Below are 27,661 nucleotides of genomic sequence, written 5' to 3'. Positions count from 1 at the left end.
TGCTGCTCAATAACTATTCACATATGAACTTCAACTTCCAGAATTCCTAAATAGTTTGATGGGGTTTTTGAGACTTGTAATCTAATGCATTTGAAGGAAGGCAGGATTCTATCTGTCTATATGTTTCAATCAATCATGGGAGAGGCTGGCTTATGTTATCCAATAATCAATGGACATATCTAAATACAGTGTCACACAGCTACTTTTCTAATTCAATTCAATCTAAATAACTTCATTCTAATCAATATATATTAATATATTGATTAGAATGAAATTATTTCATAAAACTATTAAATTATAATGTCATAACAATTATGCTGACTAGAATTCTCATTAAATGTGATTCCCATACTTGATTCCTTCTAGGAATCCTTCCTGTCTGTTCTTCACATCTGTTCTCTTTTTCTTACGATATTACTGCTTTTGTTGTTGTTGTTAGTTGCGAAGTCATGTCTGACCCATTGTGACCTCCTGGACAATGTTCCTCCAGGCCTTCCTGTCCTCTACTATCCTCTGGAGTCCATTTAAGCTCACACCTACTGCTTCAGTGACTCCATCCAGCCACCTCGTTCTCTGCCATCCCCTTCTTCTTTTGCCCTCAATCTTTCCCAGCATTAGGCTCTTCTCCAGTGAGTCCTTCCTTCTCATTAGGTGGCCAAAGTATTTGAGTTTCATCTTCAGGATTTGGATTTCTAAAGAAGTCAGGGTTGATCTCCTCTAGGACTGACCAGTTGGATCACCTTGCAGTCCAAGGGACTCGCAGGAGTCTTCTCCAGCATCATAATTCAAAGGCCTAAATTCTTTGGTGCTCAGTCTTTCTTATGGTCCAACTTTCACAGCCATACATTGCAACTGGGATTACTGCTTTTACTGCTCTCTAAAACTGAAACTTTCTTTCAGGAAATAGCAAAACATGAACAGCAGGCCAAAGAAGAAGTAATCCGTGGCTCTCCATTTTATCAAAACTGGCCGATGATATTTATATTTAAGTTAACTGCTCAGTTAAAATGGAGGAAGTTTCCAACAGACTATGGTGAGTATAATTTAATATGCATATCAGCATCCATATTGATATCCATATCAAAATCATGATCTAAACAGGAACCTTTAAAATAACGTACAAGGGGCTGCACCTTTAAAAAGTGGATGGGATACACTTCCATTATATGGAAGAGGTCATGCAAAAAACTAAATTTAATTTCTATTTCAGATTAACGTATTCAATTCTCCATGAATCTAATATTTCTCCCACATGACATCCCTGGGATTTATTAATTTCCAGAATCTCTATGGAGATTCTCAGTCATCCAGGTCATGGTTGTCCCAAAGGTGCTTGTTCAAGAGGCAACTGGATTTTCTGTTTTTTCTTTGAAGACGTTTTGCTTCTCATCCAAACAGCTTTTTCAGCTCTGCCAGAGTTGAAGAACCTTCTTGGATGAGAAGCAAAACGTCTTCAATGAAAACCAGAAAGTCCAGTTGCCTCTTGATAAAGTATCTTTGGGGTAATCTCCAAAATGTAGAAAACTGGACAAATAAGCCTGTCCCAGATCATATTTAAACAACTGCACATGCCTATAACTGTTGGTTTGCTACCAAATATGTAATCCAGAATCTAATTCTTGCTCCTTGTGATTGTTATAATAAGTTACATGAAAAAATAAATTGATTATGTAATTTTTCTCACACAATCAATAATGAGTTAGGAATGAAAAATGTGGAGTGAAATAACACTCTTTTATGCTCTCTTGAATTGATTATGGGGAAATGGAAGGAATTAGATAAAAATTGTCCTTTTCATAGTAATTTTCTTTTGGTATCATCTGTAGCTTTAGCAATCTCTCTCTGTATTTGTGTATGTATGCAGAAATAAAATATGGCATTTTCATATGACTGAACAAGGATTCTAAGTATCCACTCTGTAATCTAGAATGAAAGATAAAAGTGAAAAATGTCTTTAATTAATTATTTTAAAATGCTTATAATTCTTTTTTTTTTTTTGCCATGACTCTTGTTCAGCTTGATTATCTAATTTTCTCACAGTGTGTTTCCCAATACTTAACAGTGTTAGCTGATAAAAGGGATTTTTTTTAATGCTAAATTTCATACAATACTTTTGTTGTTCAAATAATTTATATAATTACTCTTTTGGCTGATCTTATTAAAATCGTAATTTTCAATTGCTTCCATTAACTTTGGAACACAGATTTGTTAAGGATAAGCAAGTCCTTGTTCAAATAAGTATTAGAAATTAATGTCTGATGAATTTCATAGTATTTTACAATGACATCCTTTTTTCTGGTTCTTTGTAAATTTTTAATGTTTTAATTCTCAATGCTGAATTTTTAAATTTTCTGTTTTATATTGTGTTTGTATGTTGTTGTATGCTTCCCAGAATATACATTTAATAGTTATTAAATTATTTAATAAAATTATTAAATAGTTATATCAAATAAAATGGATTTCCTGATCTCACATTACCAAACACTGAAATGTTGCATTCCCCTTGAATGTCATGCAAAAAACTTTTGACAGACCACTGCATAAACATGCAGTAACAATGTGGAAATCTCTCACTAAAATAAAACTAGTCTGAAGCAGCAGAATACAAGTAGTCCTCGACGTACGATCGCAATTGAGCCCAAAATTTATGTTGATAAGTGAGACAGGTATTAACTGAGATTTATTCCATTTTACAATATTTCTTGTCAGAGTTGTTAAATGAATCCCTGCAGTTGTTAAGTCAGTAATACGGTTGTTAAGTGAATCTGGTTTCCCCATTGACTTTGCTTGTCAGAGGGCAACAAAAGGTGATGACATGACCTGGGACACTGCAGGCGTCATAAATATGAGTCAGTTGTCAAGCATTGAATTTTGATCACATGACCATGGGGATGCTGCTGCAACGGTCATATGTGTGAAAAATGATCATAAGTCACTTTTTTCGGTGCTGTTGTAACTTGTTGTATGAGCCAAGGTGGCGCAGTGGTTAGAGTGCAGTACTGCAGCTACTTCAGCTGACTGCAAGTTCAGCAGATCAGCGGATCAAATCTCACCGGCTCAAGGTTGACTCAGCCTTCCATCCTTCCGAGGTGGGTAAAATGAGGACCCAGATTGTTGGCGGCAATATGCTATTTAGTATACTGTCTTTGGTGTAAGCTGCCCAGAGTCCTCAGAGAGTGGGCAGAATAGAAATATGACTAATAATAATAATAATAATAATAATAATAATAATAATAATAATAATAATACTGGAAGAAAAACCCCAAAAGCGAAAAATCTGGACCAGGGAAGAAAACACCTCTATTATGAAAGCTTACTATCAGTCTGAGCCAGCAAAACATGGATTTCAAAAAAGAATGTATCAGATTTGGAAGATGAACCATACGGACTGTGACACCAGTGAACAAAGGTTAATGGACCAACAACGTGTAATCCTAAACCACAAATTTTTCACTACAGAAGAATTAATAGCAATAGAAGAGAAAGCAATTAATGGTCTGAGTACAACAACAAAGAAGAGTAACATCAAGAATGATTTCCAGACTCAAAAGCAAATTGAGGAAGAAAGGGAAGAAGAGGATACTGAAATGGATGAAGATAAAGAACAAGGAAGCACTAAAGAACAAACACCAACAGATAGTGCTCAATTAGCTGGAAAAATAAAGCACCAAATGGAAGATGATGAAAGAACACGTTTGCCAAAGCTGAACCAAGTGAACTGGAAAGAATTGAGAAATGTACTAAAAAAGGTCAATGAGGCTGTGCAAACTATTTGAACCACTACATTAGCCGAAACTAACCAACTGATGTATGCAGCAGCTGTCATAACCACCAAAGAACTGGGGTTGAAAATACAAAAGAACCAAAGAGGCACGAAGGGGAAGCCTAAGTGGAAAATTTGGTTAGAATTGAAGATCAAAAAAGTACGTGGAGATTTGAGCAACTTGAAGAACCTAAGGCAAGGTCAGCTAAAGAACAAGCAGGTCAAAAACAGCCTGGAAGCAAGATACGATCTAAGGAATAAGGAGATTGCAGTAGTAATTGAAGAGCTGAAGCAGAGGGTTGTTGCCATCGCTGAAAAGATTAAAAGGTATGAAAACCGAGTAACTCAGTTCAAGGAAAACTCACAGTTCAGAGCAAATCAGCACCAGTTTTATAAGAATTTAGAAAATGGAAACGGAGTAACAACAAATGAAAAGCCTGATAAAGAGAAAGCTCTGAAATTCTGGAAGAATTTGTGGGAAAACAACAAGAAGCACAACAGAAATGCAAAATGGATCAAACAGGTTGAAGACTCTATTAAAGTGCATAAAATGGAAGACGTGAAAATAACAAAAGCAATGGTGCAAAGACAGTCAAGAAAAGTGAAGAACTGGAGTGCACCTGGACCGGATGAGCTGCATGGCTTTTGGTTAAAGGCACTTACAAGTCTGCACAAAAGATTGGCAACCCAGATGAACCAGATCCTAAAAACACCTGAAAATGATGGATGGATGACAACTGGAAGGACATTTTTGATCCAAAAAGATAAAGAAAAAGGAAAGGACCCTGGAAACTATAGGCCAATCACCTGCTTGCCAACAACATACAAGCTTCTTACTGGTATCATTGCAAACCAAATCTATGGATACCTGGAAAGAAATAACTTGCTTCCTGTAGAACAGAAAGGATGCTGCAAAAACTCAAGAGGAACAAAAGATCAATTGCTGATCGACAAGCTAATCCTAAAGAACTCAAAGAAAAGACGAAGCAACCTGTTCATGGCTTGGATAGACTATAAGAAAGCATTTGATTCAGTTCCCCATAGCTGGATCAAGAAATTCCTGGAAATCTTAGGCATCAGCAGCAACATACAAAAATTCATGGAATCTTCAATGAACCTCTGGAAAACAAAACTTATAGCTAATGAAGAAGAACTGGGTGAAGTTGAAATTAAACGAGGCATTTTCCAGGGCGATTCCCTTTCACCCCTACTTTTTATACTCTCAATGCTACCACTGACAATCATTTTGAAGAAGATGAACTGTGGATACGAACTTGCAAAGAAAGGACTGAAAATCTCGCACTTGATGTACATGGATGATTTGAAGCTGTTTGGTAAAACAAAAGCTGAACTGAATTTATTAATTGAAAACACAAAAGAATTCAGCCAAGACATTGGTATGCAGTTTGGAATTGACAAATGTGCAACAATAGCAACCAAAGCAGGCAAGATCATAAAAGAGGATGGAATAGAACTAGAAAATGAAGAAATGATAAAGGCAGTAAAATCAGAAGAAGGCTACAAGTACTTGGGGATTTTAGAAGCCTCTGACTTAATGCATAATAAAGTCAAGGAATTAACTTCAGCCAAGTACATTCGGCGAATTTGTAAGATATTAATGTCCAAATTGAGTGGAGGAAACATCATAAAAGCCATAAATACCTGGGCTATACCTGTGATTAGATACTCTGCAGGAATAATTGACTGGACCCAGATGGAGTTAGACAATTTGGACAGAAAAACAAGGAAGCTTATGACAATGAATCATGCCTTGCACCCTAAAAGTGATGTTGACCGATTATATTTACCAAGAGCAGAGGGTGGTCGAGGACTCCTACAAATAAAGCAGACTGTGGAAGAAGAAAAATGCAGCTTGAATGATTACATCCAGAAAAGTGAAGAACCAATGATTAAGGAAGTAAATAAAGAAGGCCTTTTAAAGACAACTAAAACAAAAGCAGAATATAAGAAAGAAGTAATTGAGCAGCGAGCTGAAAATTGGAAACACAAAGCTCTGCATGGCCAATACTTGAAAAGTATTGAAGGCAAAGCTGACCAGAAACTAACTTGGAACTGGTTAAGATCAAGAGTACTGAAAAAAGAAACAGAAAGCTTTATTTTGGCAGCTCAAGAACAAGCCCTAGCCACAAACTGTATGAAGGCAAAAATTCAACATGTTACCACCAACAGCAAATGCCGCCTCTGCAATGAGAAAGATGAGACAGTCGACCACCTGATCAGTGGGTGCAGCAAAATTTCACAAACTGACTACCTACAACGCCATGACCGTGTTGCTAAAATCATTCACTGGAAATTGTGCCAGAAGTTTGGATTTGAGTACAGCAAAAACCACTGGGAACATCAGGTTGAGAAAGTTTTAGAAAATGAGAAACTCAAGATCTTGTGGGACTTTAGGATTCAGACTGACAGGCACTTGGTCCACAACACACCTGACATAACAATAGTTGAAAAGAAAAAAGTATGGTTCATTGACATTGCAATACCTGGTGATGCACGAATTGAAGATAAGCAGCAAGAAAAAATCACAAAGTACCGGGACTTACAAATTGAAGTTGAGCGACTGTGGAAAAAGAAATCGTGTGTTGTCCCGATTGTAATTGGAGCCCTCGGAGCAATACCCAAAGGGCTACCCCGCTATTTAGAAATTCTAAATTTGCCGGACTTGAACATTTTGACTCTACAAAAAACCACCTTACTCGGAACAGCTTACATCCTCCGACGATACCTTAACAGTTCCTAGGTCCTTGGTTAGGACTCGAGCTGCTGAGCTATTAACCAGCCTCAAAGGCTGTGAATCTCACTAAAGATTAACCAATAGGCATTTAGTCCTGCTGGCCACATGACCACAGTGATGTCTTCGGACAGCACTGGCTCTTCAGCTTTGAAACGGAGATGAGCACCACCCCCTAGAGTTGGGAATGACTAGCACATATCAGAGGTGGGTTCTAAAATATTTTACTACTGGTTCTGTGGATGTGGCTTATTTTGTGGGTGTGGCTTGATGATCATGTGACAATTCTTTAGGATTTAGCAGAGATACTGGTCTACCAGGCTTTTAACTGCTTGCAGAGCTGTACCGGTCTACTCATTTGTTTTTGGAGGCACCAGTCTACTCATTTGTTTTTGGCGACATCAGTCTACTCATTTGTTTTGGGAGGCACCGGTCTACTCATTTGTTTTTGGAGGCACTGGTCTACCCATTTATTTTTGGAGGCACCGGTCTACTCATTTGTTTTTAGAGGCACCGGTCTACCACCACACTGCCTTTTAACACTGATCAGCTGTAGGGTGGCCCTTTGAAGCCCTGTGGCAAGAGTTTAAACAGTTTTTTTCCTTCTAGCCGATCAGCTGGGACTCAGGAGGCAGCAATAGATTGGGGGTGGGGCCAAATAAAAGGTAAGAATAACACGGGGGGTGGGGGGGCGGGGGGGGTGGGGGGCCAGCTCCCGAACAAAGAGAACCGGTTTGGTGATGTCATATCGTCACCGCTACCGGCTCGGCCGAACCAGGCTGAACCAGGAACCCACCACTGGTACATATGTGTGAGGGGAATCTTTACCTTTACCTTTATGTAATGTATGTGAAAATTGGCAAAAGTGGGACATTGAAGGACAATGAAGGACATTGAAGGAGTCTGTCTAATACACAATCAGATAAGAGAAGGAGAAGCCTCCAGTAGCTTAACAGTTAGAAAAAGAAATATAAAAAGGACCACCATAATGGATCAGGAAGTTAAAACTGGCAGGAGATTTGTACTTACAGATTTGCACAATTCCATTAATGTAGCCTTATAATAAAATAGAATTAGCTCATCTAGTTGTGTTTCTTCTAGTTTACCTAGGAAGATTGACACTATGAGATGGTAATTATATAAGCAATTAATGCAGAAAATAGTGCGCCCTTGGAAAATAAAGCCTCTAGCCATATAGGGCTTTGATGGTGATAACTTTTGCCAGGACAAGCTGGTATGAAATTAGGAAATTAGGAAGAAAACCCAAGTCCCACAATGACTGATATAGCATCTCAAATCATTAAACCACAGTGGCTTGATTTGCAGTGCCAATTTTATTCTTGCAAAATAAATAGGCATGTGAGTCCGTCCCCTACCCCCCACATACAAATCAGCCATCTTATTTAAAATTGAGGCAAATAGCATATGCTGATCACTGTTGTTACCATGAAATATTTTGAAAAGTTCTTAAAAGTCTCTACTGAGTTACTTTTGTGTGTTGGGAGTGGGGGATCGAGTGAGGATTGCATTTCATTTCAGTAGATTATGGTATCTTAGAATGTAGTATGATGTTTTGGTTAAAAATATTAACTATTATTTTTGTAAATATTAATTCTTGTCTCCTTTCTATTGCTATGGATTTTCTTTTCATTCATGACTTTTTTTTTATATTCTAGAATGCCATTGTATTTCATTAATGATTGCAGTGTATAATTTCCTACACACAGTGAACAGAATGTATAGTGATACAAAACACAGAAACAATATCTGCAACATATTTCATAAAGAAAATGTCCAATTTTCTTTGGAAATAGTTTTCATGTGGATCGCCTCAAAATATAATATTTTCATTAAGACAAGGCTCAGTGATTTTTATTTGTTTTATTTATTGACTATTAACTATCTTAAAAGAAATACTATTCACAATAACATGGCATATGCAGGGGACTGAATGTAAAATGGTATATTAAAAAAAAGCAACTAGTGAGGATTTTAAAAAATTTTTAAGATGTCCATAAAGACAGTTCAAATAACACTAAGACAAGCTTCTGAAAAATGTAATTGATTAAACTGATTATTGAATATCTGACTCATCAAGTATAAATTGTAAAAACTCAGCTTTGAATATCTGCAAACTGCTGTAGATTTTTCCAAACTTACTGCTCATTGATGCATTTTTGTGCATTGTATGTTCTTTTGCTACACAATTAAACATGGTACTTGGTTCCCCCTTCCCCGCTCTTCACCATGAAAATCTTCAGTCTTTTCATTATCATGTAAGACTGCTTTTGGGAACAGATTGTCATGCAAATAATTTATGCTTTCTAAGAGTTGGCACATAATCAGTCAGTCAAGTCAGTCAGTCAGGTTGTGTGAAGCCATGAAACTGCAGCTAAGATTTAAGAAATCTTGACAAAGCAAATAATTACATGAGATCTTGCAGAGTAGGTATATTGCAGGCAGGGATGGGCTGCTGGGGGTTCACAGGGGTTTGGGAGAACCTCTAGCTAAGATTCTGTGCAGTTCGGAGAACCCCCAAATCCCAATCCTGGCTGGTCCCGCCCACCCCACCCTGCCCCTCCCAGGAATTGCCAGGCAGCCCATTTTGGATGCAGGTAAGGGCATATGCAGAGGCTCGGGGAGGGCAAAAAACAGGCCTACTGGAAATTTGGGAAGGCTGGAAACAGGCCCGTTTCTGGCCTCCAGAGGGCCTCCGGAGCCTGGTAAGGCTGTTTTCACCCTCCCGAAGGCTTAAGGAAAGCCTCCGAAGCCCGGGGAGAGAAAAAACACCCCACCGCCATTGTGCAGGAGGCCGACTAGGCCACACCCACCATGGCCATGCCCACCCAGCAACCAGGCAGTGGTTTGCTAAAATTTTTGAAGCCCACCCCTGATTGCAGGTACTAACAGGGACTTTCATTTGGTGGGTCCTAGGAGATGGCGTCTGTTTTATGGAATATTCTTCTTCCCCAAATTAGATTGGCTCCATACTTTTTGTTAATTAAAAAGCCCTTGAAACCTGCCTATGTTCTCAGGCTCCCTGGACCTCTCAGGCAAACAGAGACTACACTGATGAGATGGCCATTTTTATCCTCTCTTGCCTAGAGTTTGCATTTCTAGCTTTTGTGGTGTTTCTTAATATGGATTATACATTATACATTTTTGTTTTTATTTGTTGTCTTTATCTGATTGTTATTTATTTATTTATTTATTTATTTATTTATTTATTTATTTATTTATTTATTTATTCAATTTGTATGCCACCCCTCTCTGAAGACTCAGGGTGGCTAAATTCACTCTCCAGAAATAGGTGGCCACATAATTTGGTTAGTAAATAAATAAACACATGACTTGTGAGCCCGGTCCCTGTGAGAATCTTCTACATTATCAAAATTCCTATTGTACAAATACTCCTGAGCTACATTAATAATCTGATAATCACAAAGGCACCCTTGTATTATCTCTGAGTGAGCTTATTGAAGTCAGTTTTGATCATGCTGCCTCTTAGTGGCCACCAAATAACTTAGGTCATCTAGAGTTTCTTATATTCAAAGACATCAACAGAGATCATACATCATCATCATCATCATCATCATCATCATCATCATCATCATCATCTATGTCTCCAGCACACCTTGACACTGGAAGAAGGCAGTAGTAGGGACACTCCCTTGGTTCTTAGCCTTAACTATATTACAGTACCCCTCAGTTGTGTTTTCATCACAGGAACTATGATATACAATTTTCAAAGTATATACTTTGAAGGTGAAACACTAAATTTAAATGCAGCCAAACTACTCTCCCCCCCCTTTTTTTTGGCTACAACTAAAATTCTTTTATATTGATATAATAAAAAGAAAGTGAATCTTGGTGGCAAGGATATTACCCTTGATATGTTCAGGCATGCGGACTGATTACATATTCCCTCAGTTGATAGCTAAATGTTACAACACTCATATTTGCTCCCTGTTGGCTTTTACATGTAAAAAGCCATTTAAACAATTTTACTCCTGTCTCTTATTTTCACGATAAGCTATAATAACCATGAATTCTCCACTTTGAAGCAGCTGGAATTCTTAATTCTATGAAATGCAAATCCTGTCCCTTTTTCTTTATTATTCAGAAAGGGTATTCATCTACCTGTTGACTACTTTGATGCTTCTCATATATACGTATGAATCTGTGGTTTGAAGGTACGGAAACTCGTTCTTGTGCACAGAGTCAGTAGAAAGCTTAGTCATCACTTAAGTAAAATTAAGTGATTCACAAAATCCCATGTCCTGGTCCAGCGCTTTTGAAGGCAAATACATTACAAACCAATTTTTCTGAATATAATTTGGTATCGCTGAAACTTCTCAGGGTATAGAAAAGTTAGAGCATTCAGGTATATAGTCCAGTATCTAAAACTGGTGGATAGTTCCAATCTAAATGATCATATACAATTCTGTTGGACACAGTATATAGTAAAAGAATATTTTAGAAACAAACCACAGGGGAAAAAAATGAAGTGAAATATGAGGAAATCTATTAAGAAGTATTTCCTGGCAATTATTCCATCTCTCTTGCACAGTAGATGGAACTAGTAAACTGCTAATTTGCAGCAACCAGCAAATTGTCACACTGCTGCCATTGTTGAAAATATATTTTTTAAGCTTGATTGCTTGCTTGCAGGCATTTTGTTACTAAACTTGGTAACATAATCACTGCATATTTGCTGATGAACTCACAGTGATGATGTTACTAATTTGGTAATGAAAAATCTGCAAAAAAAAAAAAAATACAAAAAAATACAAAAAAACAAGCTTAGAGAGCACCAAGAACCCCACAGGTCAGTCCTGAGGTACAGATATTCTCTTCTATTGAAATATTTTTTTTAGATAGACATGACTCTAAATGCAATCAATACTTCTCAATCTCCATCCATGTTGTGGTTTAAACATTAGGTTTTACATAAGTGGCAACATTCACCACGCCAACAAAATTCATCGCTAAATTTCCCAGCAGGCAGTCCTTTGTTCAAATAAATAAATAAATAAATAGAGGACTTATCACTGAGTTTTGGCTCGAGAAGAAAAACCTGTCTTCCAAATATCTGAAATGTACCTTGGTTTATATGCAGCTACCTCCATTGGCACTGAGTTAATTTTATCTGAAAGCAACCTTGATAGAGGAGCTGAACAAAGAGATATGAGCTGTACTTGCATAATGCATTGAACTATAAAGCTTGGCTAATAAAGGCATGTGAACTTACTCCATATCTCCCCATGTTGCATGCTGACCCTTTTATAGACTTTATGGATGTCTGTGTCCTCCAAATCTGAAGGACCTGTGATTTTGGGTAGCTGTAACCAGGACATAAAACCAGGGTTTTATGTGACAGGGTTCAGCTTACAAAGACTGATGTAGTAATAAAGCACTAAAACTCTATAAATAATATTCTTTGTTCCCTTTATACAGTCACTACAAATTGTAAAGATATGACAGTTGCATTTAGAAATTACTTTACCAAGCATACAGCCACATTTGATGTTAGTTTGGCAACACCTGTCTGCAACTACTTAAAAATAGTCTTTTCCCAGAATTGGACTGCAATTGTAGAGGGCATTTCTGAGAAAAATACAGATGCCTTCTCCACCTGAAATTTTAATTTACCAATTTTGCGCCATCAAGTTGGGCTTGAGTACGTAGATTGACCTTCTCCAGGATGATCTGTCCTATATTTCCTATGGAGTCTGCTTGCTGTGAAATAAGCCCTAATTTGTTAAATGCTCCTTAATACATTGTAATGTCTTCATAATGAAGACTTAATTTCACTTTATAAAGGCTATACTGTCTTCAAGCCAATATATGCAGTGCCCTGGATCTACAGTGAGTGAAGACATGGTATGAGTCACTCAGAGTTTATTAAGTAAACCATAATTGCCTGGCTGACTTCAATGAAATGTTAAGGCATAAATTATGGTTTGCAAATCACAATGGTTCTTCCAATACGTCCCCAGTGAGGCCTCTTCCTTCTGTTCATATACTTACAGGAAACATTCAGTCCTGTGAAGCTAATTTGGCTACTTCTCCAAATTTGCATTGTATTATATGATATGAAAAACACACCAATTGCATCACTGACATATTATACTTTGTTGCCTTTTAGTTTCTTTTTTAAAAATTCTTTCAGGATTCAATTTCTTGCCAAAAAAAGTAAAAAAAATATATATGATATTTTAATTATTGTTAAATGTGTTCTGTATATGTGTATGTTAAGTAACGATACAATGGAGATTTTACTATTAAGTAATCAGTTCAACATCACTATGCTGAAACAAACAAACAAACAAACAAACAAACAAACAAACAAACAAACAAACAAACAGGATTTAGTCATTTAAATGTTGCATTAGGCCTGATAGGCATGGACAACTTTCTATCTCTATAATAATCAGTAGCTTTTCCAAGGAGAAGACTACTTGATCTCTTCCAAGTTATTTTCTCCTATTTTTTAAATCCTGCCAAACATAGTTGTTTTTTTAGTCCATCACCTGAAGACATCATATGTCCCAAGTTTCTGTTTGCTAATCATTGCCTTAAGGAAGCAGTCAATCTAGTTCAGTATTGGTTGACTGGTTCTTGTTGAAGTCTACAATACTCTAAAAATCATTTCCAAATGCATAATTTGGATGCATCTATTCCCCTCTCCCAGTGGTCCAGATTTCACAACCGTACAGTACATTATATTTGAAGGCAAAAAATTTATGCTGACATGTGTTATCATATATATATATATATATATATATATATATATATATATATATATATATATATATATATATATATATGTAGGTCTTTGGTTATTCGGGTCTTCTCCCACGTAAAATTGGAAGTGTCTCGGCGACGTTTCGACGAAGTCTCATTCGTCATCTTCAGGCTGGTGTTCTCGGCTTCGTGCTTCCAGGAGCAATGTGAGATCGCAGCTGTCTCTTCCTTTTAACTGCTAGTGGAGGTGTGAGCTGATTGGGTGGGAACTTGGCTGTGTTCTGATTGGGTGGAGGTGTGTTCTGATTGGTTAGGGGCTTGGCTGTGCTCTGATTGGCTGGGGTTGTGTTCTGTTTGGGTGGGGGCTTGGTTGTGCTCAGCTTAGTCTGAGTTGCAGGGGGATTTGAGCTGGTGAGCTGCGTTGTTGTTGTTTGGCTTCGTGTTTGTGGCCGTGCGAGCTCTTCATGGTGGGTGTCAGTCTGCTTCATGTATGGATTGGAGGGGTTTAAAGTGGCTAATGATGCAGCTGCGGTCTGGCTTCTGGTCAGGCTTCTGGCTTCACCAGCCTGAAGATGGCGAATGAGACTTTGTCGAAACGTCGCCAAGACACTTCCAATTCTACGTGGGAGAAGACCCGAATAACCAAAGACCTACATATATATACATATACATATACATATACATATACATATACATATACATATACATATACATATACATATTCTACATATATATCTATATCTATATATATATGTGCATATTCTTTCTAGCCAGGTTTTACCTACGTAAGCTAAGGACCAGAAGCCAGACCGCAGCTGCATCATTAGCCACTTTAAACCCCTCCAATCCATACATGAAGCAGACTGACACCCACCATGAAGAGCTCGCACGGCCACAAACACGAAGCCAAACAACAACAACGCAGCTCACCAGCTCAAATCCCCCTGCAACTCAGACTAAGCTGAGCACAACCAAGCCCCCACCCAAACAGAACACAACCCCAGCCAATCAGAGCACAGCCAAGCCCCTAACCAATCAGAACACACCTCCACCCAATCAGAACACAGCCAAGTTCCCACCCAATCAGCTCACACCTCCACTAGCAGTTAAAAGGAAGAGACAGCTGCGATCTCACATTGCTCCTGGAAGCACGAAGCCGAGAACACCAGCCTGAAGATGACGAATGAGACTTCGTCGAAACGTCGCCGAGACACTTCCAATTTTACGTGGGAGAAGACCCGAATAACCAAAGACCTACATACAAACACCCGCGAAAACCTGAGAAAACATATATATATATATATATATATATATATATATGTTTTCTCAGGTTTTCGCGGGTGTTTGTATGTAGGTCTTTGGTTATTCGGGTCTTCTCCCACGTAGAATTGGAAATGTCTTGGCGACGTTTTGACGAAGTCTCATTCGTCATCTTCAGGCTGGTGTTCTCGGCTTCGTGCTTCCAGGAGCACGAAGCCGAGAACACCAGCCTGAAGATGGCGAATGAGACTTTGTCGAAACGTCGCCAAGACACTTCCAATTCTACGTGGGAGAAGACCCGAATAACCAAAGACCTACATATATATACATATACATATACATATACATATACATATACATATACATATACATATACATATACATATACATATACATATACATATTCTACATATATATCTATATCTATATATATATGTGCATATTCTTTCTAGCCAGGTTTTACCTACGTAAGCTAAGATGTTCTACTGCCCTGGTTCTGTGAAATCTCATTCACAAGTTTCTGGGCTTTTTGTATCTTGCTGACAAACAGCAACTCTGTGCTGCTATTTGGGAGACTCAGATAGCTATTTCTGCCTCATAAGGCGTCATCAGTGAGCCACACCCTCTTCTCAGGTATCCTCCCTGTAAAGGTACAATGTTTCTTTTTATTTTTCGTAGGGTTTTATGTGCATATTCTTTCTAGCCAGGTTTTACCTATGTAAGCTAAGATGTTCTACTGCCCTGGTTTATATATATATATATATATATATATATATATATATATATATATATATATATATATATATATATATATATATATATATATATATATATACATACATACATACATACATACATACATACATACATACACACACACATATACATACATACATACATACATACATACATATATATATATATATATATATGTTTATGTAAGTTTATGAAAGTTTAATAATAATATCCATATTATTATGTGGTCTAAATATATCATTGCCTTCTTCTTTTAGCTTTTGCAGCACATTGTCCATGTTTTTCTGTGAGTTATCTCTATGCTATCTGATATAACTAGGATGATGATTAGTTCACTGGATTTTCTGGGTAATCAACAGTATAAATCAATTACCATACTTTGCACTGACATTTAAGCAGGAACCACCTCAAAATCACCTGGCTTGAGTGACTTTCCCCTAGATGTTGGTTACACCTAAGTGAATCAAAATTTGGAAAAGGCAATTTGATAAAATGCTGGACTGTTAATTGTTGAAGATGTTCTCTTTGCAAAGGCTCTTTAATCATAGATTCACAAGTGCTGGTTTTGTTTAATGTGTATCATTCCTAAAGAACATTCAGAATAAGGAAAAAGAAGGCCTCAAAGAAACAGTGTATCCATATATTCCTCAATGGTAGCTCAGAAAGCATGGATCTTTGTATAGTGACTTCAGGGAGATATTAGTAGACCAAAGGGCATGTCCTGCTGGACTGTATTACCGGTAGGTCTATGAGACCAATGTTCCTTTTCTTCTGTTTAATGGCCTATCTGAAGAAAGAGGCAGTTTTTACAAATCTTGTAGCAATTAGATGGTAGCAACTAGTTTGAATATTTTCTCAAAGCAATGATGAAGAATATGTGAATAACTCAACTTCATTTTTACATGTTTCTGAATTTTTATTGTTATTAAGATAAAGTTCCTGATACATGTACAGCATTCTGCAACATCATAAGAACTCTTTCGTTGTGAAATGAAATTTAATTTAAGAGAGATCTTTCCTAGTCCCCATTCCCCTTTCCAATTCCGATTCAATATAAAAGAGAATATATAATATCTGAAAAAATAGGATTTTGGTTAAACTCAATAACACATAGCAAGCACACTGTTCTTTATGTAATTATCAGATGGGAAGAATGTGTTCCTCAAAATGTTTATTATTAAATATTATCATCAGCCTTTGGGTGTGTTCTTCTATTATATGAAAGTCATGGTGTTAGTTCAATGTAGAATCCCTGATGAAGTTATTTCTTACCAAAAAAAAAATCTACTTGAGCCTTAATGTCACCTTAGCATTTACAGTACTATCAGTGTTTTATTGTCAATTGCCAATAAATGTGGGTTAAATAATGAGTGGTTTTTAGTCCCTAGCCATTTTTCATCAATGAACAGTCACAAAGGAGCATATAATGGCAACATTACATTTGGAAAGCATCTGCATTTATTATTGCTATTTTTTTTTCCAGCAGTGGAAAAATGTTAGGTGCCAACTCAAGCTGAGCAATCCAGCTGGTGTAGAAAAATCAGTTTCATAGCTTCTCTGACTTCAATAGAGCTTTGCTCTTGTATTTGTACATCAATGACTTTACACTACTCCTGTTCCACGGAACCTGTGTTCTTCACAGCTGTGCAGTCTGCTTAATGTTCTATGGCTTCTTCCCCTTGGTTTCCATATAGACTTCTGTAATGAACAGTATAGTGCTTGTCTCCCTGTTTTCATTATAGCAGATATGTGATTTATTTCATGTAGTAATTTCATTAAGCCATTTTTGTGTCAAAAAGCAATCCTTTCTTCCTACTTGATTTAGTTAAGGTTGATACAAAGAGCAATGGACAAAGTGGAGTGTTACAATGTTTTGATTTTGGCTTGGCCCTGAAACCAGAAACCACTTTTTCTTCCAGAAGATTTATTCTGGAAAATTTAAGGACTACTCTTGGTACTACCAAATCATCTTGGTTCATAGGAGAAAATAATATTTCAGTTTTCCCCAAATGTTTTGTCTCTGGAATGGAACAGTTATTAAATATAATCAAACAGTAAGAAGCACATTTAATTGGCAAAAACAGAATAAAAGACAATAGCAGGGAGAGAGATACATGAGCAACAGGCATCTGTTTACATATATATATATATATATATATATATATATATATATATATATATATATATATATATATATATATATATATATATATATATATATATATATTTTCTGAGGTTTTCGCGGGTGTTTGTATGTAGGTCTTTGGTTATTCGGGTTTTCTCCCGTGTAAAATTGGAGGTTTCTTGGCGACGTTTCGACGAAGTCTCATTCGTCATCTTCAGGCTGGTGTTCTCGGCTTCGTGCTTCCAGGAGCAATGTGAGATCGCAGCTGTCTCTTCCTTTTAACTGCTAGTGGGGGTGTGAGCTGATTGGGTGGGAACTTGGCTGTGTTCTGATTGGGTGGACGTGTGTTCTGATTGGTTAGGGGCTTGGCTGTGCTCTGATTGGATGGGGGCTTGGTTGTGCTCTGATTGGCTGGGGGTGTGTTCTGTTTGGGTGGGGGCTTGGTTGTGCTCAGCTTAGTCTGAGTTGCAGGGGGATTTGAGGTGGTGAGCTGTGTTGTTGTTGTTTGGCTTCGTGTTTGTGGCCGTGCAAGCTCCTCATGGTGGGTGTCAGTCTGCTTCATGTATGGATTGGAGGGGTTTAAAGTGGCTAATGATGCAGCTGTGGTCTGGCTTCCAGTCCTTGGTCGTGGCTCATTATCAGTGTGGGTTTGAGTCTGCTTTCTGCGTGGATGTGTGGTGGTGACATCCTGTGTGGCTCTCGTGAGTGTGGGTCTGGTGTCATTCGTCATGTTAGGGACTCGTTTGTCAATAAGGGCGGGTTTCCAAATGGCTGGTAGGCGGGAGGTATCATCTCGTTTGTTCATGCTGTGTGGGCGTTTTTCTATCTCGATGGCTTCTCTGATTATTCTGTTGTTAAAGTGTTCAGTTTTGGCGATAGTTCTGGTCTTTTTAAAGTCAATATCATGTCCTGTGGCTTTAAGGTGTTGGACCAGGGAAGAAGTTGGTTCCTCTTTTCTGACGAATGAGACTTCGTCGAAACGTCGCCAAGAAACCTCCAATTTTACGCGGGAGAAAACCCGAATAACCAAAGACATATATATATATATATATATATATATATATATATATATATATATATATATATATATATATATATATATATATATATATATATATATATATAGGTAAAAGTTCCCCTTGCACATATGTGCTGGTCGTTCCCAACTCTAGGGGGTGGTACTCATCTACGTTTCAAAGCTGAAAAGCCAGTGCTGTCCAAAGACATCTCTGTGGTCATGTGGCCAGCATGATTAAACATCAAAGGCGCACGGAATGCTGTTACCTTCCTACCAAAGTTTTTTTTATGTGCTTTCGAACTGCTAGGTTGGCAGAACCTGGGACAAGTAACAGGAGCTCACCCCATTACATGACACTAGGGATTCGAACCGCTGAACTGCCAACTTTTTGATTGACAAGCTCAGCGTCTTAGCCACTGAGCCACCACATAAGGCATAGGACTTTCTAGAACCACTGGAAACAAAACTCTGGCTATTTAACATGGACAGCCCTGGGTGATTCTCTCCCCTATTCTGTACCACCAAAGTAACAATTTCATAAATGGGAATGATATATCCAACACTAAATACTTACAATAACGCATTGTAAGCTGCCTGAGTCTCTGGAGAAGGGCGGCATATAAATCAATTTTTTTTAAAAAAAATAGCAAACTTGTATTCTAAGTAACTGTATAGAGAATGCATTCCAGATATATTGAAGAATTTGCAGCATGTTTCTATCAATAGTAGAAATGGGGGATATAATAGTAGTCTAGAGCTAGGGACAATTTTATACACTTCATCCTTATTTCATTTTGATAGTATTCACATCGTTCCATATGTTCTCACAAGCTTGCAAACATTCACTTGTTTCAAATTATGGTGGGAAACCTCTTTACACATACACACACACACAAACACACACACACACACACACACATATATACACATACAGAGAAATGATTTATTGTTCTTGTTCTTGTTGCAGTGTTTATGGAAGAAGGAGAAATAAGCAAATATGTAGGATTCATTAAGTCTGGACACGGCAATGCTTACCGAATAATTCCAGCTCTTGTAAAGCGACCTTTGGGGAAAATGGTAAGGAACAAGATCTTCCTCTAGGAAATTCTTTTGACCACATTGGAATAGGGAATTTATGAATAAGCTTTTCAATAGGAAGCCTTTTTATGAATAAAAAAAATGTGATGGCATTATGAAATTATGAATTGAACAATATAGGTGTTACATATTTAAAAATGAAGAAATAAATAACACCCTACTAATTTGTATGAACCAAGTTCATTATAGCTCTGAGTTGTACAGATCTCTTACAGGTGGACATTTAACATTGTGAGAAAAAAAAACATTTTTAGAATACTGCTTAAAAGCGTGAAACTATATTTCATTGCCTCTGATGAAAAATATTCAGGAACAATGTGTTAATGCAGTCGTGATGTTACTTCTCACAAAATAAAGCCCAGATATATAATATTATTATTCTGATAAGAATAGAAATTGACCTATCAGTTGTTGCCTGGTGACCATATGATAGATATATTAATATGTTCTTTGAGCTTTATCTCTCTAAAGGATTTTGGGACCATCGTTTGGTGATTATGTGAACATTAGACTGTGCTAAACATATGGAGCTCAACCTTTACCTTACTAAGCACAATACAATCAGCTTGGTTTATCATGATCTGTAAAATAAATTGTGGGTCTCTCAAAAATCTATTCAATCCAGACCTTGCCTTCTGGTATTTCGGAATTAGGATGTTTAATCAAGGACAGAGAGAAGGGAGGTGTGTACAGTTTCCCAATTCTAATCAACAGTTTAGTTCAACTTCAATATCTGGTATACTTATATATGCCAAGGAGAAAAGGGTTGAATTCTTCAATATGAAGAGAACTGGATGGACTGTAACTGTATGGACAATAATGAACAAGATAGTAGTCTTTCATTCTACTTGCTCATCTTTCCATTCTGATATCAGTTCAAATTTTGGGAGCTGCCAAAAAAGCCAATGCAGTCCTAGGCTGCATTAATAAAAGGATAGAATCAAGATCACATCATGTGTTAGTACCTTTATAATATATAGTTTATAATGCCTTTGTAAGACCAGACTTTGACTATTGCATCCAGTTTGGTCACCACAACTAAAAAAGATGTCAAGGCTCTAGAAAGAGTGCAGAGAAGAGCATAAAGATGATGAGGGGACTGGAAGCTAAAACACATGAAGAATGATTGCAAGAATTGTTTAATGAAAAGAAGGACTAGGGGTGGCATGATAGGGATATTACAATATCTAAGGGGCTGCTACAAAGAAAAGGGAGGTCAATCTATTCTACAAAGCACCTGGAGAAGGACAAGAAGCAATGGATGGAAACTAATCAAGGAGGGAACCAACCTAGAACCAAGGATAAATTTCCTGACAGTACACACAATTAATCAGTGGAACAATGTGCCTTGAGAAGTTGTTGGTGCTCCAACATTGGTGGTTTTTAAGAAGAGATTGAACTATCATTTGTCTAAAATGGTATAGGGTTTCCTGCTTGATCTGGGAGTTTGACTAGAAGACCTCTAAAGTTCCTTCCAACTCTATTATTCTATGATTCTGTTGATTTTTGCACATAAATCAAAATTGGATGTCTACATATAGGCATATATCTATGGCAATGAACTCATGCTCCTAACCACTGCCTTTCATGCTCTGAATGAAACTTGGATTTTATTGAAGTACATGTGAAATAGCATTAACCTGAATATTGTAATGATGGATTGTGTCTGCAGTTTACATGCATATTTTCCTGTCTGTCTTCCAAATCTTCTCCATTTTTAGACATGAACCAACAAAAAATTACTTGGGTTTATATTTTTAAACAGGCTAAGCAAATGAGGCAAGTTTTCATTGGCCAGTTACATCGACACCAATCCTTTGGAGAAACAAGTGTTCTTCTTCAGACACCATCTACATATACACTGAAAGCAGCAACTCCTGTTGAACTGGGAGTTATTAATGCTACAGATGTGCTTGGTAAATATCATCACTCCCCTCCCCTCCTCTCCCATTCCCTTCCCTTCCCTTCCCATTACATTAGATGAGGATTTCATGTATAAGACTGTCTGTTCTAATTGAAAGTCAGAGAGCACCATATTACAACATAGAGGAGAGATGTACCCTTCAGTGGATTTAAATATTACTTCAAAATGGCCCCATGGTCTAATGCTGAAATCCTTGTTAAGACTAATTGTAAGTCATAGAAAACACCATATGAGACACATGTATCACTCTGCTCCCACCACCTACTATACCAGATAATTTTCTAGCAAAAGAAAATCATAACATGGGTTTTGCAAGAACTTCAGAAATTGTTTTTGCAACATGTGGGTGTGGATATGAAACACTTCTTTTTGGATTCATTGGTATCTTTTTTCAGCTGTACATAGCTGTTTTGGAAACTTATCCTGACTATCTTTCCATTGCTGTGTATGCATTGCTGTGTATGTATTTTAATGAAGTGGATATGTTTGCTCACACATGAAGAAACATTTCAGAGCAGCTTCCAAGGCAGCTTCATATGTCTGGAGAAAGGTTATTTAAAGCAAAGCTTTTTGTGTGTGTTTGTCTGTTAGGCATCTCGTTTGAATCATTTACTCAAGCCTAATAATGTGTCATTCCCAATGCATATATTTTTTTGTTTGCATCAACCACTACGTTTGTAGAAAACATTTCTTTTTCTCTTGAACTCATTTAAGCTTGTTACATTATAATAATATACATTATTGTATATTTTATTTTATACCTGAACCTGATCTTTCTCCAATATAGCCTCAATACTGTCATTGTCAAATAGAGTCATTGTTAGAGTACATATTGTTCATGTGGAAGAGCCAAGACTGAATTAGGATTAATTGACCCTTGGAGTCATCCCTAGAGTTACATCAAATAAAGTAGTATTCCATCCAACATGCTGCCAATGGTATCATTGTTTATCACAAATGATGATGCTTTTGCAGATGTACAATTTTATATCCTTTTCCATGTTGCGGGAACTATTCTCCTACCATCTTTTACTGATCTGAGTATTAGATCAGTATTATTTGACCTTTCTCCATTATAATGGACTAGGTGTAGTATTATTCAATGTTTGGTATCACTGGGTAAGGGTGGAAAATGCTTATAGTAAGTAGAGAGCTGGTAACAGCATTCAGTTAGATGAAATAACGCTTGGTAGGCAATTTCCTGATACTTGATCTGGCAGTCATTCTCCAAATCAAGCACCAATCTGCTAGGTGATTTTTCTGAAGAAGTTTGGGACAGAATCAACAATTATCTTCTCATTGCATGTTAATATAATTTTTCTCAAATGTTTTTGTCCATTAAAGTTAGGAATCATAAACAATAATGAGGTCATTGAAAGAACTCTTGGGATTATACTTTAACATATGAATATTAATGCCTTCGATGAAAAGAATAAAATTGTATTTGATTATTTCAAATATTGCCAAATACTTTGAAAGCATCCACTTCTTGAAGAAGGAACAGGAGAAGTTTTGACCATTAATTTAAACAATTGTTTCTCAAACTTGGCAACTTTAAGATGTGTGGACTTCAACTCCCAGAATTTTCCTAGCTGTAATACTGCTTAGATCCTTCTTATTGGAAATATTGGAAAATTAAACCACAATTAACTCTATGCACAATGCACACTTTACTACTAAGCAATGGTATATGCATTGCTTAGTAGTAGAGTAATGGTGGAATGTGTCTCTTTAATTGTGAACAGTGAACAGTGATTTTTGAACTGCCACTTATATCAGTTCTCCAAGGCATAACCAAAAGATTAAAAAGCTTGCCTTGGCCATGCATTCTAAATCCATGTATCTTCTCCATTCAAAAATACAACTCATAAGGCCATTAAAGCTAGAAATGAAGTAACGTTAGTTGGTTTCATACTTTCAAGTAGTCGCTTCATAATGCTTGTAATAAGAGGTGCTTTGAGCATTGCAATAATAACATTTTATATCATTTGAGTTACTTGTTAATCTTTGGGGTCTTGACTAAAATTGAGTGCAGATGATTACATTCTCCTCTTAGTTCCATTAACTGATTGAATTGGAAGCAGTTTTCTTCAGTTATTTTCTTAAACTATTGTTGTAAGCTGATTTAGTTCTAAGGCTGCTCTTTAGGTATAGCTGTGTTGATAAATCTCTGAACTCTCTTATGAGGGCAGCTAAAATGAGTTTCTCAACCATGGGGAATATATGAAGGCCCAAAGCAACACAAAACCAAGCTGAGCCAACTCTTCTTTGAACGTAAATAGCAATTGTTAACCCTTTCTTGTTTCAAGAATACTGAAACGTTCAATCTTTCAAATTTCCAGAAAAGTGTTGAAAGCATTTGTGAAGAAACCTAACTACACATTGACTGCTAACATTTTAAAACTATTTCATTGTTATTAAGGATGGATCTGCATCTATCATTGTTTGAAGTCTAATGTGGTTGCCTTACTTATAAATCTATGAGATAATTCACAAAGGAGAAATCAATAAAATTAGTCTGACTTTTATTATATTTCTTAAAATATGTAGAATTCAAAGTAAATATTGTCAGTTATTCCTAGAAAGGAAGAAGGGAGCATATTCTTCTTAAATTGGAATTTTTTCTGCATCATTTCATTTAGATCTTGCAATCCTTCTTTTTCCTGCATGGAAATTCTATTTCAATTTCTTTTCCAACAAATGGTGGAAAAATAATAATGTAAAAGGCTTTTGTGGAAACATCCAAACTCCACTGGACTCAGATGGAGGATCACTTGAGAAACACATGTATGGTTAGATGATGCCAGGAAATGGCTTTAGAGTTCCTTAATAATGTGTTTCTCAGTGCAATTTCTCCTGGAAATTGTCTATTTCCCCATTTCTGCCATAACACTGTTCTATATTTTTCAGGAATGTCCATTTGAAAGTGTCTGTAAAAGAAGGAGTAAATTGGCCCACCAGCATCTCAAAGATTATCTTTCCAAGAAGTGTTCCTTTTATTCTATTTTTCTTTATCCTTGATTTCACACAGATGTATTTTTAAAACATGGCAGATTGCTTGGCTGATAAGAAAAAAAATAAATAAGGGTAGCTAAGATGCAGCTGGTGAGGTTCAAATCAGTTTAAACTCAACAAGGGTTTTCATGGAATTCTCTTCCTTAAATCACCATACATAAGAATGGACTAGTGGCTGAATGACAGTGATTGACCCAAGCCTCACTGAAGGAATATAGAGTAGAAATGTTACAGTGATGTTATTTTTTCTAGTTATCAAGTACATATTTTGCTGCTGACCTACAGTTGTTCTCTGCACATTGACTCCTTACAAAATGAAACATTTAAAACTATTTTAGCAACCGAGAAGTTGAGTAACTGCTAGAGAAAATAAAATTAAATGAAGAGGGGAAATCAGGAAAACTTATTTTAAAAGTTGGCTATATAAATGGAAAGTGACATAACTTGTATGACAGATGAACCTGGCAGATAGGGTTTTAAAGAACAACTGTGAAATAATATATATATTTGGATGGCTTTTTCACAATAAGGCTCCTGTTTCATTTTGGTTTTTAGATAGTAGAAACGATTGTAGAAAAAGACAAAACTCCTAAATAGCTATTCCATAGGAAATAAAATGTTCTTACTGTGGAAAAAAATTACCAAGCTGTCTAATACAAAACTGATAATTTCTAGAATATATACTGTATATATTTTCCATTTAGCTGTACATATTATAGTTAGCACAGTTTTTTCTTCATATTTTATTCACAAGATGTCCCACCTATATGTTCGGTGTCTGTTGTAACAGAACAATTTATAGCATTATTATGTGAATCACAATATTACAGAAACATAATTCTAATTTTTTATTCCAAATCCTAGTATTTTTAATTCCTTTTGTAAAGAAAAAATGCCTGAAAACTGTTATTATATGAAAGATTGCACCTTCAGTTTGTTTTATTATAGGTTGTTTTCAGTTTCCATCAAATTCAAAAATATTTATAGAAACACTGTTCGTTAGACCTAACCTAACCTAACCTAACCTAACCTAACCTAACCTAACCTAACCTAACCTAACCTAACCTAACCTAACCTAACCTAACCACAAACAGCCGGTTTTTATAAGCAGTTAACAAAAATATAGCAAAAAACACAGCACATTTATAGGAGATGAATCTGGAGAAAACAAGGTTTTGAGCAATTGCTCATTTAAGAGGTAATTTTGCTTTCAATGCGGTTGCCATAGCTTCAGTACATTGATTTGTAGTTGCTAGTGCAGCAAACTGAGGTTGATGAAGGAAGTCAAATTGTGAAGAAAAGGTTGAACAATGAAATAGCAAAGATTTTCATAAACAGGTATCACAGTTTATTTAGATGTTCTGTTTCCGTATTGCACAGATACAAACAATAAGATGAAAATAATAAATGAATAAGGCAAACTATCAAAACTCTTAGCTCTTTTTCTTTTTTCTTGTCCAGCTTATAGGCACTGATTTGGGGGGTCAATTTCTAGCAAAGAGATATTTCTAGGTATTGCCATCTAGCACAGTCATCAATGGTCAGTAAAGACCTATTTAGTTTATTACATACCTCCTGAAAACAGGACTTTGAGAGAAGGAGTTTTGCCTGGAATTGAGGGAAGGGGAGAGAGATATGGCAGAATACTGATTTGTGGGCCCTATGCTGCAAGGAAACATATTGTATTCTTTCCTTCTCTTTTTCATGCTCTTTTGAATTCTCTTCCTCAAAGTTGGTGGTTTTTCTAAGAGCTGGGTGGATTTGCTAGCAATGGACATCTTTTAACAAATGCAAGGGACACAACATAATGACGGCAGCCTGTATTGTCAGAGTCTGGCAGTGCTATTCATACGGAAGGAAAAATACATCATACATGCAAGAGAAAAAAACAGGATTCAGGCATCTAGTTGAGCAAGTTAATCCTAGTAATGACTAGGATACAGCATCTACAAAGAAGGGAAGCAGCCAAAAATCTTTGGAGCATTTTGCCCAAATGCTCCAAAGTATTGATTGCTTTGATTGCTTTTTGCCCAAGAGTTCTATGTAAGACAGCAGAGAATTCCAGAACCTATTAGATTTTACTCAGAATTTATAGGAAAAACCTCTCTGGTAGACCCCAGTCTTGAAGCATTACATTTTTGCATCACTCCATTTGATGCAAATTCTAGGAATTAGATGGTAGGTTGTAAGTCGCAACATTATGCTAAAGAATAAAGCTGTCTGATCATGCAAGTGCAGTTACACTGTCCTGTAACCCACTTGATGGCTCCAAATGAAATATAAGATTGTTTCTTGGTCAATGTTGAACGAATGTCTTACCACAGCTTTTTGTATGTGGAATGGAAAGGGGATTCAACTCAGACAGTCTTGGGCCAATACTGGTGTACATATACTCAACAGGGCAACATATATATAAAAAAGGTAGACTGGTTCAATTAGAATAGAGCTGGAAGGAGGTCTTTTAGTCCAACCCCCTGCTCAGCAGGAGACCCTATAATAATGTCAGACAAGTGATTGTTTAGTCTCTTCTTAAAGACCTCCAGTGATGAAGCACCCACAACTTTTGACTGCAAGCTGTTCCACTGGTTAATTTTCCTCACTATTAGGAAGTTTCTCCTTAATTCCAGGTTGCTTCACTCCATGAGTATTTTCCATCCATTGTTTCTTGTCCTGCCCTTGTGAAATCCCAATGCGTGTTTTATCATTTAGTTTATATTTTGATTGCATCATTTCTATGATGGAATCAGGAAGAAAAGAACACAAATGATATAAATAGCACTCATCAAAAAGGAAAAAAAATACTATTTGTCTTTCAAATGCAGCACTATTAAAATATTTGTGTCAGAATGATATAAGCTGTGAAAGTATACATTTCAGGTCATTAGTCTGAAAGAAAGTAGAGAATAACAACACATGATGATAATAAAACAAAAATGCTTTTTCAATATATCCAAAATGCTACATATTTACCTATTTTGTATGTACATTTTTATGGGTCCCTCAGTTCTTGGAGGTGCTATGGGGGATTTATGAGCTGTCATTGAGGTGTGGAGCTATGCGGGTTGTCATGATAAAAAATGTTGCATTCACGATTCATCAATATGTGAAATAACTTTGGCTGATCTTCAGCATTTTTGTTTTAGAAACCTAAGTAGATAAGAGTGATTCAAAACAGTACTAATAAATAATATAGATAAGAACAA

The 27,661-nt window shown here is 36.6% G+C and overlaps 1 protein-coding gene across 1 annotated transcript in view; it reads left to right on the top strand.

The window, feature by feature from the left end:
* Positions 1–27,661, top strand: part of CNBD1 (cyclic nucleotide binding domain containing 1) — a 135,981-nt gene that overhangs the window by 85,822 nt on the left and 22,498 nt on the right. The window contains exons 7-9 of the mRNA XM_070942246.1: positions 901–1,033; positions 19,389–19,498; positions 21,285–21,435. Of these exons, the coding sequence (XP_070798347.1) occupies positions 901–1,033; positions 19,389–19,498; positions 21,285–21,435 (394 nt within the window). The remainder of the gene's footprint in view (positions 1–900; positions 1,034–19,388; positions 19,499–21,284; positions 21,436–27,661) is intronic.

The sequence above is a fragment of the Pituophis catenifer genome, unplaced genomic scaffold, assembly GCF_029215685.1.
Source record: "Pituophis catenifer annectens isolate HBS135680 unplaced genomic scaffold, rPitCat1.0.hap2 SCAF_3, whole genome shotgun sequence".
Taxonomy (NCBI): Eukaryota; Metazoa; Chordata; class Lepidosauria; order Squamata; family Colubridae; genus Pituophis; species Pituophis catenifer.
This window is presented reverse-complemented; position numbering and strand designations above follow the sequence as displayed.